Here is a 12,640-nt window from a genome sequence, read left to right as displayed (position 1 = left end):
TCATGTTGCTATCAGAGTGAATGAGTAAGTTCCAAAGTTCGTGTTGATGATCAGCCATCTCAGTCATCCCTTTAAATATCAATACCTGTTGTTTAAGTTCAACCCAGACACATAACAGTATTGTAGTGAATTAGCTTCTGGATGATCAGCTGCTCAGCAGTGTACGCATAAGGTAGCTGAGCAGAAACAACAGAGATGGAGTTCATCATGTTGACTGGTTTAACTGCTGAGAATCCGTTTGTTCTGTAGGCCAAAGTCACACAGAAAGTGGGACAGGGCGACTGTGGCTCAGGGGTAGAGGTAGCCCCATTCACACTGTATCAGAGGAAGTATCAGAGGAAGTATCAAAAGAAGTATCAGAGGAAGTATCAGAGGAAGTATCAGAAGAAGTATCAGAGGTAGTATCAGAGGAAGTATCAGAGGTAGTATCAGAGGAAGTATCAGAGGTAGTATCAGAGGAAGTATCAGAGGTAGTATCAGAGGTAGTATCAGAGGAAGTATCAGAGGTAGTATCAGAGGAAGTATCAGAGGTAGTATCAGAGGAAGTATCAGAGGTAGTATCAGAGGAAGTATCAGAGGTAGTATCAGACGAAGTATCAGAGGTAGTATCAGACGAAGTATCAGAGGTAGTATCAGAGGAAATGTCCGAAGAAGTATCAGAGGTAGTATCAGAGGAAGTATCAGAAAAAGTATCAGAGGAAGTATCGGAGGAAGTATCAGAGGTAGTATCAGAGGAAGTATCAGAGGAAGTAGGAGAGGAAGTATCAGAGGTAGTATCAGAGGTAGTATCAGAGGCAAACCGAACCAGGGTGAATGGATAAGCCAGTGGCATGGAGTGAGGGCTTGCCAGTCTAACTACACAGGTCCTTCACTCAACAAAATAAAAAGAAATGTCCAAGCAACATCACATGACCAAACAACGGTAACGTGTTAACTATAACTTTCTTTGGCAGCTTGTATGAGGAAAAAAATACACAGTTATATGTGGAGAAGTGTCTGTCCTCCTGTCTGTACTCCTGCCTACAGACTCTTCGTCAAACAGCGTCTGTCACCGGCAAAAAACTTTAACTCACTCGAGTGTTTGTGTTGAAAAAAATCTCTGCAACGTTCAGCCCTCCAGACTGAGACTTCAGTGAACTTTGCCCCAGAAAACAGCCTTCCTCCCCGCAAGTGACAGTCAGACAGCATGCAGTTTACAGATGGTGATTATGTTCTATATAATTTACAGCAAAAAAAACTTTGTCACTTTCAATCACAACACATCACAACAGCATCCATTGTTATCGGAAGGTTGCTGGTTCAATTCCCCCTGGTCTGCACGTTGAAGCAAGATACTGAACCCCAAACTGCTCCTGATGTGCTGGATGGCACCTTGCATGGCAGCCACCACCATCAGTGTATGAATGAATGTATAAATTACTATAAGTTGCTTTGGACACAAGTATCTAATAAAAGCCCTAAAATGTAAAGAAACAAGTGAGCAGTGTCTCTTTTCAGCCAAGGGACAAGAACATCACCAGTAACCATGGTATCTGCACACAACAAAGGCGACAGCAGTTGCCTGAAAATGATTAGTCAACTTAAAACTGCACACCAAAAATGAGACAAAAACATCATAAATGGAAACTAGATTAAAATATGTTTCAACAACAATAAAATTAAATGAAATGAAATAAAAACTAAACTAACACCATTAAATAAAAATCATGTACCAAAATGAACACTGCCTCCTGGAAAGACGCCTCAGTCACTGATCAAAGCAAAACAAAAATCTACCTCTCAGCTGACAACAAATCAGCCCAGCAAATGAATACTTAATTTTGGAAATGTTCAGTTAGGATCTGTGTCACAATATAACAAACACATCACTATAACCATGTTTTTGAATGTTTTGAATGTTATCTCTTACACAATCAGAAGCCACACTTTCACTGGTTGACCGACCTTGAAATGACCTTGTCGTGTTTAAACCATCACACTATTGAAAGACATGTGCACACGTGGCACGTGACAAACAAACACATAGACACACACACACACGGACCTGTAAAGTGTCGGCGGTTCTCATCAGAGCTGTCGTAGCTGAGACATTCCCTGGAGGAGCAGATGGTGTCACCGGCGAAGCAGGAACAGGTGTGACAATCCTTCTTAAAAGATGTCCCATGGTCTGGTGGTAACAAGCAACACACAGCAAGACAACAGAAGAACACATGAAGAACATATCACTGTATTTAGGATGTAGTGATTTCAATGGAAATGGTGATGTGGGAAAACATAACTGTGATGGAAGTGGAGAGGGCTGATGGGAAGAGGGGGTCGTGCGAGGCAACACAACTCACGTCTGTTTCTGCTTTGGAGCTTTGTGCTGCCAGTGAAGTCAGCTAAACAACAATTACACCAGGATCTGGTTAAACCCTCTCTACTGCGGTGGTCTGACAGCACTTTCAGCTGCCCGGCAGAAGGGACGCTCTGTGGCGCGCCAGGATTTAATAACTCAACCATGAGCACGAGGCACACGTTTGAATTCTTTCACATCGCAGGTGTGAGTAAAACATGAAACAGTTCTATGAGTTTAGTGTTCACCTGCTCTGCAGATGAGCTGCACTGACATGAGCTGGGCAGAGGAGTGAATAATTTATCCCTCATTTTTGCAGGTATGGTATGATGAACTAATGAGTGGTCTTGAAAACAAAAAGTATCTCCAGATAACTAGACAAGAAAGAACATGAATGATAAAATTATAAACCTCTGTCTGAATATGATTAATATTTGTCTTATGACTTGTTATTGGTGTCACAAATGATTTTAAATTTCTCCTTTTTTTTGAAACAGTAATTGATTACTACCATTACTGTCCTGCTGTCTGTAATTCATCTTATCACTACCCATATTTATGCTGGCTATTAGGCAACCTCTAGTGGACATACTTATTACTACAGGAGCAACGGAGGTAGTGAGATGACATGGTATAAAAAGTGACTGCATGGGAAGGAGAACAGGGTGGAAGAGTGGAACAAACAAAAACAGGACTATGAAGGAGACTGCTGCTTTTTGTCTTGTAATGTAGTTAAGTAACATCACATACATACTGTAACTTAAGTTACATAGACATAGACATATACAATACTGATCTTAAGCCAAACTGTTGTTGTCTGAAACCTAACCGAGTAGTTTTAGTACGTAAACGTAATCAAACTGGGACTGCAAGACAAAGGTCCGGTTTGCCTCTCGCTGGTAGGCTGCAACAGTTGTGTTGTTTTGGGAATGGTGATTTACGGTATGGAGCTTGCCTTTTTTCCTTGCTTGGTCAATGACAGCAGACTGTAAATATTTCAGATTAATGAAAATGCCGTACAGTTGCCTGTATGTCTTGTCGCTCTGGGAAATTTAGACTTTAGGGGAACCAAAGCCCGATTAGGACCATTACCATTACAGTCAAATCCTTTATGTGTCCCACGGTTTAACAGTTTTTGGTTTGATTTGGAGAGAAACATGAGTTGACACACAGCTCACAGCAATAACAAGCAGCAGCAAGCACTTTCTAGATCTTTTACCCTGGGTTTCTCTTCTCAGGCTACATAGAGACTAACTAAGGCTTTAAACTGATGTACTGGTTCTAATGGCCAACAATGACCCATGCTAAGAGGTGGATTAGCTTTTTAGAGCCTTTACTTGAACTAATTATTCTTACTGCCTACAAGCTGAGACATTTCTGCAACCGATCAGGTGCTTCTTCAGTATGAGGGAATATCCTCTCACTAACAAATCTGCAGATCATCTGAGAGCCAGAGCTTATCTTAGCATGAAGACTGAAATCAGAGGCAAAGAAAAGAGCCAGGCTAGCTGTGTCGCCTTGCTTTCAGTGGTTTTTACGAAACAAAGCTATACCTTGACTTTCGCTCCGTATTTATACATGTCCAGTAAAAACGCGTGTGTTGCCACAGTGCCATGCCAGCCAGTCATACCATCAAATGACCAGCACTCAGCCATCCTTCAAAACTTTATTTAAAGACGGCATCACCAAAACAAACAAATCAAGCCTCTGTCTGTGTTTACAGGACTTAGCTGAGTTACGAGCAGAATATTTTTATCTGGCTAATGTTAGTCTTGTCTAGTAAATGAGCTTTTAACCACATCTCACTGCCTCTGTTAGTGTTTGGTGTTTGTTCGGTGGTTATAATCTGCTAGCCTGATGAAAATATTAATATATCAAATCTTTCAATTCAGCACACTCCTCAAGCAAGGAGCAGCAAGCAGCACTTCCTTCCAATCGTGACTTTCTCACCTACCATCATTTGTTTTGGTGGTAAATGACAATAGGCTACAAAAGCTTCTCAGCACTCAAAGCTAAATGTGCTCCTAACGACATGCCTTTAACTGTTATCAACAGTCAACAATATGACCGCGGAGCAATCAGCTTCAAAAGAGCGTGAAGCATTGTGTGATGTATTTTTTTTAAATGTAATATTTGAGTATTGCTTTATGTTCACAAGTGTCTGAGTCTCATGACAAACACTATACAAATATCATGTATTATTATTGTGAAAATCTCTCTGACACCTGCTAAGAAAAGGTCCACCATTTCAGTGATTTCGCTGAAATGTGAGCACCTTGGTAAAACATCAGCTTGCTGATCTAAAGCGAGGCTCTTGCAGATTCAGAAAAGCAAAGTCATATTTTGTGATGTGTCCTTCGCTGCTGTTAGTCAACAGCACATTCATTTGCCAGACTTTTAAATGGAGTTCGGCTCTGCTCAAAACAGAACAGCGTGTGTGCAACTGAAGCCAAACATCTGTCTTCAATAAGAGCAGGGCAGCTCAGTCCTCCTTAGAAGTGCGGGCGAAAACAAACATAAAAGCACAAAGTTAGAAGGAACATTAAACCAGAGAACTGTGAGCTGCTGAAGGCAGAGAGGAGGGGGTGCTCAGAGTGAATGGCCACATCTAAACAGAGAGAACAATCATTAGTTCAGTGGAATGACTAAGTGCTCATGCACTGATGATAAAATGTTAGAGCCCCTGTGAGAAGGGTTTGACAGATTTCTCTTTATTGCCCCCCACTGGCAGCGTGAGAAATAACATAATGATCCCTGCAAACTGAGTCCCTACAGAATCAAATCAACTCATACTGCACCAATTTCACCTGGATTTACTGGACTCAATTTTCATCGAACAAAACTTCTGCTATCATAATAATTTGTGATGGGGTGAACCAGCCAATCATATTTCAGCTGTTATACTGATTCACTGTATAAACCAGTTGTGAAAATTGACTCAAGATTATAAAATACAATATGATTTTCGAGCGAGGGCCTCTATCTGTGCAGTGGGTAGTCCAAATTCTCTATTTAGAAATTGAGACTACAGAAACAGATAAGCCTGTGAATGTCTGATTTGCCTGACTGACTCATTCATCTTCATTCATGTATTACTGCTCTCAGACTGACACTGGATCACTCTGAGTCTGCAGACTTTTTTAGCAAGTGAAGTCGGATTGTAAGTCTCACTGAGCAGACGAGTTATCTGCAAGGTCAAGACACAAGATTTAAAACACACCTTGACATTTAAACATACTGGTATTGGAACTTGAAGTCTTTGTGTGTTAAGTTGCTATTACAGTTGTTTGGGCTGCACCAGTCACATTTCATTATGTGTAAATAACTGACCCTTGTGCTAACCCTAACCCTAATGAATTCAGATTTGGATTATGTGTCAGTTGTGGATGAATTTATACATATATAGTGGCTGTCGTCCCGTCCTACCGACCCTTTATCTCACTCCTTCCCTCTCCCCGGCACCAAGTGGGACAAATGACAGACAGGTGATATTTTGACATGATCTCGAGCAAAAATCTTTAACTTGCATGTGTTTGTCGCCTTCCACTAGTATGCTGTCGTAGTTACTGGCTCTGGTTACTTATATAGAAAATAAAATCGCCAAATTCAATGAGGACAAGCCACCATGCGGTCAGCCCTCCCTCCTTAGTCTCCAGTGAACTTCCCCCCAGAAAACTGCATTCCTCTCCGTGATTGTGTGCCAGACAGGGTCGGCTGTTTACTCATGGTGATTATGGGATGTAATTTCAGGCAGAAAAACAAACTGCTTTCCAGGATGCATGGTGGGTCAGGATCTAAATCACAATACAGTATAACAGCATCCACATGATCATAAAAAAAAGTGTGCTGAAACTTTTTTAGATTTACAGATTTATCGATTTCGGCACTATTGTGGAATCTGTGAAAAGGGCTACGGTCAGACTTCTTGCAACACACATTGGGTTGGGGGGGGGCCCAGGGACAGTTCATCTTTGGCCGTGTATTAGCACAACTCTTGTGCACTTAAACTAGTCATAGAAACTCAAATCAGCTTGGGACAGTTTGACTCGGCACTCCGCTCCACTGCTCGAACTGAAATGCTGTAGATAAATCACACCTGTCCAAATTTTAATTTTTTAATTTCACGAGGGTCCTCCGGGCTTGTGTGGTAGACCGGTGATGGCGTAACTTTTTAGTCAGTGCCATTCCCGCACAGGACCAGGTGCACTCAATGAATTAAGCTCCTGAGACTTATTCTGCTGTATCTAAAACTTTTTTTAAGAACTCTGTCTTTAAGAGAGGTGGTCATGACGGAGGTCTTACTCTTCCTCTGTCCTTCTACAATGCAGGGCTTGTTGGTGTCCACGCAGGGCATCTCCACGCAGTTCTCCAGACGTCCGCTCGGGCCACAGCTGCAGACCTCGTAGCACCCAGCAGGACCGGTACGAGTCGGCACCTGGATACGAGCATCCTGCTGCACCAGAAACTCTGAGGCCTCGCCCAGTTTACAGCCTGAACACACACACACACACAGATGGACTACCATATTGCAATTTCTAAGACTGCACAGCAAACACAGTGAATCTGTGAACTGTTGTAGTAGATGGTCGTACCTGGCACGCAGAGGTATGGCTGACAGTTGAGTTCATCAAGGCAGCCTTTCCTGTTCACCTGACATAAGTGGTTGCTGGGGCAGGGGTTGGGGTTGCATGGATGGATGACCTCCTCAACGACACTGCGGCCTAGGGGACTGGGGGCTGGAGGGCAATATGAGGGGCGGATATGGAAATGCACAGCGGGATGAAACATGGCTGTCAGATAAGATTAAGTAGTATTTTCTGGTGACAGACTAAACACATGTACACGCTGTGCTGCATTAGTTGTGTTTCTAAAATAAATAATTATTTCTCTAAATGCACTATGTGTACTGTTACCCTGTTTAGAAATGGCAAAATATTAAATGTTAAAAGGTAAATAATAACTTGTGTTAGACCAGCGTGACTAGAAAAGATGGTTTTCCATTAAGCTTGACAATTTGTGTTGCGCTGTGCTGATAAAACGGGCTGGGGGTGCGAGTGTGCGCACCAGATACTTTAGCACCTACTTAACTTGAATTTGGATAAAATCATTTATTTCTGTGGCTCTTCTAGACTTCCCAGATTTTATCGGACTGAACGGCTCCAGTTATTACAGTGAAATGAAACATTTCACGGGGCTTGTAATGCTCAAAAAAAGTATTGTGAAAAGTGTTCAAAGTGTCACGTGATGATATAATTTACACGATTTGGCCTCTACAAACACTGTGTTTGTGTGTGTGTGTGTCTGTGTGTTTGTGTGTAGCTCAATGCACTTGTAAACACACATTTGCATTGCTGAGAATTACGTCTAATTGATTATTTGAATGACATAAATAGTTAATTAACTCATTTGTATTGTTTATTAGAGATTATTTGGGTGTCTTTCTATTTATCAAGAGGCCAATCTACAACACAGTTTGAGACTCCGAGCCTAACGTTTAAGACTTGGAACTGACTCTGCGCTGATTAGCTAAACAATAACTGTTTTTCTCATTGTTTTGGTTTTGGGCACAGTTATTGAATAGTTTTGTCCCAGCACTCTTATCAACCATATTTCCAGAATCAGCACGTGGCTGTTTTCAGACAACACCAAATGCTCAGCACCAAACAAAAGACAGGCACAGTTATTGAAAGGTTCTGTGCCTGCTGAATGTAAAATTAGCCAACTGTTTGCTGAAATATTAGCCCTAATAGTTTTTAGGATTAAATACTGTGAGTGTTGTCTGTCAGCTTCTGAGCGTCTGTGTTCCTCTGCCCCCTGGTGGCTACTGATTGATTTACAGGCAGCTCTGGACTGATTGCAGCATGGAAATGTTTCTTTCCAGTTATTGTACAGTATGTTATTGGCATTTCCATATTTAACTTAACTCACTCCAGGAGAGAGTGACTGCTGCTCAACACTGAAGCTGTACAAACGTCCCACATCCCTGTGAGGAATATGTGCTATCGGTCGTGACTCACAGAGGTATCTGTGGAGAGGAATGCAGCGCTCAGGGTCATCGATAGGCGACAGCTGGCTACAGATTCTCTCTGCAGTTTGTCCTTCATGGAAACGCTTCCTGTCTCCACACTGGGTCAGGATGTCCACACAATCTGACCTGAGAACAGATAAGAGATACAGAAACACTTAAAAGTCTGTGTGACTCTGCTTGAAGGTGAAAAGGGGTGTAAACTGAGCTGGCTGAACAATGACTGAACAAGACATGTACTGTATACACACACACACACACACACACACACACACACACACACACACACACACACACTATACAGACATGACAAAGCAGATCCTCCGCTTGTGCATCAAACACCAAGTACACATTTTCATGTTCTCATCACTCAGTACTGATGTGGGACAGCTGAATTCACTCATGCCTTCATAGAAATATAGCTTGCTGAAAGTACGCTTTCAACCATGACAGTTCTGAAGAAAACAAATAATTAAAACTCATTACACCAACCTAAATGCATAAAATGAGCCTTTTGGAGGAAGCCTCAGCGCAAAAACTGATCATGTTAACTCTGTAGGTACCATGTGGCCTTTTTGGATTAACCTGTTTTTTTGTTTTTTTTTGCAAAGCATGATTTTCTTCTCTTATTTTTCTTCTTGAGAAAGCAGATTTGTAAGTCCTAAATACACACAACTGAAAAAAAAAGCCAGGAGGAATTTACTATTAGATTCTGGATTGTTGCTGAAAATAAGCTTGGTGAAAGCTTGAGTTAGAATAGTGTGCAAGTCAGGACTACTAAGTAGTTGAGTCTACTAACTAGTCTACCTGCACATAATGACGTCTCCGACAGCAGGATTAACATTATGGAGGGAGAGGGAGTAAAAAATTGACTGTGCTCCTCTGTGATTTACCTCCTCGCTTCATATGAAATTTTTAACCATTTGGAAATTACAGGATAGGATCTGTCACAGAGAAGGACAATTAGTAGCATAAAACCAAAAGCTGCCCAGGAGGGGAAGGCAGTGGAAGTGGGTAAAGACACTGTGTGCGTGAATTTGAATGGTAACTGAGTAATCTTTCAATTTGACTTTTTGTTTTATTCCGAGAATATCAGTAACTGTAATTTCCGATGAGAACCATAGTCCATAAATCTTTCAGAGCTTGTCTGCGATTCATCAGGTTTTACAGTTTTCTTTAGTATCAACCCATTAAAACGTTTACTGGTGTCAGTTTGCCAAACATGGACTAAAAAACCTTCTCACAGCTCACATTATAACAGCCCATAATAAGCTTCTTGTCTTGCTCTCCCAGTGGCTTTAGCTACCAGCCGAGACAGCGTCAGGTGGCAATGTTTTCACTTTGTGAGTGTGTGTTTGTGTGTGTGTGTGTGTGTGTGTGTGTGTGTGTGTGTGTGTGTGTGTGTGTGTGTGTGTGCGTGTGTGTGTGTGTGTGTGTGCGTGTGTGTGTGTGTGTGTGATTATGTGTCATAGTGACAAAATGTGGTTCTGGAGACACCTATTGAGTGGGATACAGTGCCTGCTGTTTATATGTCTGTTTGCCTACAGAGATATTTCTGTCACTAAAATATCATCACAACTGTCTGATGGAGTCAAGAGATGTCACAGGTACACAGTTGAAATCAAATGAACGCTGACTTTGAAGATGGGTGTAGTCTCATGTTATATGTATTAACCAGTTCTGAATAGTCATGGGTCAGAACCTGAACATGTCTGGTTGTTGCTGGTGTGAACCCATCACAAGGTGGTCTCTGGTTATGTCTGTTGTCATACTATTTCCCAAATCAGTCTATATGCTGCTACTAGCATGTTTCCAGATTAGAAAAAAAAACATTTTTGACCTCATCCATTTTCACAGAGAAACTAAACAAAAACATTTTAGCTAAGAAAAGTAAAAGGTAGAAGCATAACCAGCACAGAAAACAACTGAGAGATCTACTTTAAAATACAAAGACATCAATCCGGGTGCAGGAGGACCAAAAGAGTCGGTTGAAAAACATTAGGTCTTATTTATTTAATATTTAAATTTATTACTAGGGTGGATGACAGAAAAAAAAACATTCACATACACCCTCCAGACAGGATCGAAATGACCAGCGCAGGTGATGTTTCATCACCCACCTTAACTGAATTCAGTCCAAAAGGAATTTTTCTGTGAAATCTGTGAATCTTGATGACAACCAGCATCAGAATCCTTCCAGTCCTTCTTGTTACCAAATGAATTTGGTGACACTTTGACTCGGACACTTTTGGAATGCAGTTAATTAAACAAGTCATGTTAGTGATAAACCTTGTGTTTGACAAGCCAACATATCTGTATGTGGTGTTTCACTCCACATTTTCCCTCCTGGTCATATGGGACCTTGTTACTGGTTACTACTGTGTAGTATCTTGTCACTTGCAGGATGGTAGTACATACTTGCATATGACGCTCCCTCTGGACTTGCTGTGGCAGGGTTTGATCTGCAGGGAGCAGGCCACAGCCTTCCACATATCTGGCAGGCACTTCCTGATGTCCAGCACAGGTATGTGCATGAAGGGCATCTTGATTGTGCCATTGGACCACAGCTTGATGTCGTTCATGGCGCCCTGGTCTGACTGGACATTACAGCTGCGGAACAGCTCTGTTGGCCTGTGGACAGAGACAAGAAGCCAATGTGGCATAAAAAGCAATAACAATGTGGTCGATATGTGATTGCAGAATTAGGTAGCCTTGTTGCTGTCTGCTCTGCAGGTCTTACAAGTCCCTCTGGGAAATGTGAGGATGGTTTCCTCCCTCCACTGCACCAGGAAGCGTCTTTGATGTCTGATTGGTGGGTTTGCTCTCTAGTGAGTCAGCTAATTGGTGGTTTAAAGAGAAGGTTCTAGGCAGAAGTTCTGGGTGTGTGTGTCTGTGTGTGTGTCTGTGTTTTTATTTGGGTGTGTGTGTGTGTGTGTGTGTGTGTGTGTGTGTGTGTGTGTGTGTGTGTGTGTAAAACCATGGATCCTTAATTTGATTCAACCCCAAAATGGTCAACAGTGGTTGTCCTCTTAAACCAAAGCTACATGTGGCAATCAGATGCTTGTTATTAGGAGACTTTGAGCCTTTCTCTCTTTGTTCCTCTCCACCCAACTACCTCTGTCACTGTCTGTATGTACAGTTGAGTGCAACACTATGGATGCCTTTTCAAGCGAGGCTATCTGAAAGTGTACACTGTCATGCCCCTTTATTGCATCAAGACCTTTAAAACTCACAGCAGACACATTTTCATGGTTTCATGCCAGGCACTCTGACAGTTTGATATTTCCCCGTCTGTGCGAGGCAGCACAAAAAACGAATGCCTGTCATTTTGGTGGAAAATGCTTTACGAATTCCGCTAGCATTGTCAACTGTAGCCACCACAGTCACGTGTGCACCAGAGCCAATCACTGCAGAGCTCAAACCCACGACATACCTTAAGAAACAAGCGGATTTAAACTGACTGTTGTGGATTAATGAGACTAAACAAGTCCAGACCGAGTCTGTTCTGAGGAGATCCGGATACGCGAGGACAACAATGGAATCTGTGGCTGTTCATGTGTAGCTAGCTGCTAGCCCACCCCCACGGCCCACCTCCTGATTCGACGGAGCGTCCAAAACCGGACTTACGATAAATAATGTCCGCCACACTTTGTGAACATTGCCGTCACGTTTGCTTTGTGTCTGGTGCAGGAAGAAACGATAAAAACGGGCTTTTGTCATGAAAGTGTCCGCAACCAGGAAGTGTTTGCAAGCAAGAAAACACATTCCTATTGGTGGAAAAAGGCACCACACCAACCAATCACAAAATTATATGGCAAACCATGTGGTTTAATTGCTGGGGAACAGGGGAAGTTGTGGGAGGGACAGAGGCGGAAGAGTGACAGTGACAGAGATAGCGAGTTTTGAGAGTTGAGAGATTTGTGACATATAGCGTGTTTGGAGTGTATAGTTAGTATGTTATATAGTGTTTAGTGCAGTGTGTTTAGTGTGTAGTGTAGTCGTTTTTTTTTTTTTTTTGTATTGTGAGTCAAAACAATGAGGAGATGGCTGAATGTGGAACAGGCAGGAATGAGGTGAGGAGCCCTGAGCCTGAGGCATTGCCTGCATTTAAATGTAAATAGTTACATATAACTTTGTTAAATTTGTGCATGAATGTACAAACAACAATTTATATTTGCATTATAAGTAATTTAAATAGTTCATTAATCATATTTGTGGTTTTCACAGTAAAAAAATCTAACTTTTTCCTACAATGATTTAATGTTTTTTGTGATTTTAGG

General features: G+C 41.9%; 1 protein-coding gene across 1 annotated transcript in view; it reads right to left on the bottom strand.

Annotated features, from left to right (window-relative positions):
- reck (reversion-inducing-cysteine-rich protein with kazal motifs) overlaps positions 1-12,640 on the bottom strand; it is a 79,738-nt gene that overhangs the window by 23,699 nt on the left and 43,399 nt on the right. Inside the window, exons 11-15 of the mRNA XM_037079597.1 lie at positions 10,779-10,991; positions 8,353-8,489; positions 6,928-7,071; positions 6,638-6,826; positions 2,045-2,167 (exon numbers count right to left, since the gene is read on the bottom strand). Coding sequence (XP_036935492.1) covers positions 2,045-2,167; positions 6,638-6,826; positions 6,928-7,071; positions 8,353-8,489; positions 10,779-10,991 — 806 coding nt within the window. The remainder of the gene's footprint in view (positions 1-2,044; positions 2,168-6,637; positions 6,827-6,927; positions 7,072-8,352; positions 8,490-10,778; positions 10,992-12,640) is intronic.

The sequence above is a fragment of the Acanthopagrus latus genome, chromosome 19, assembly GCF_904848185.1.
Source record: "Acanthopagrus latus isolate v.2019 chromosome 19, fAcaLat1.1, whole genome shotgun sequence".
NCBI lineage: Eukaryota > Metazoa > Chordata > Actinopteri > Spariformes > Sparidae > Acanthopagrus > Acanthopagrus latus.
Note: the sequence above shows the minus strand (reverse complement) of the source record. Positions and strands in the feature narration are given on the sequence as shown.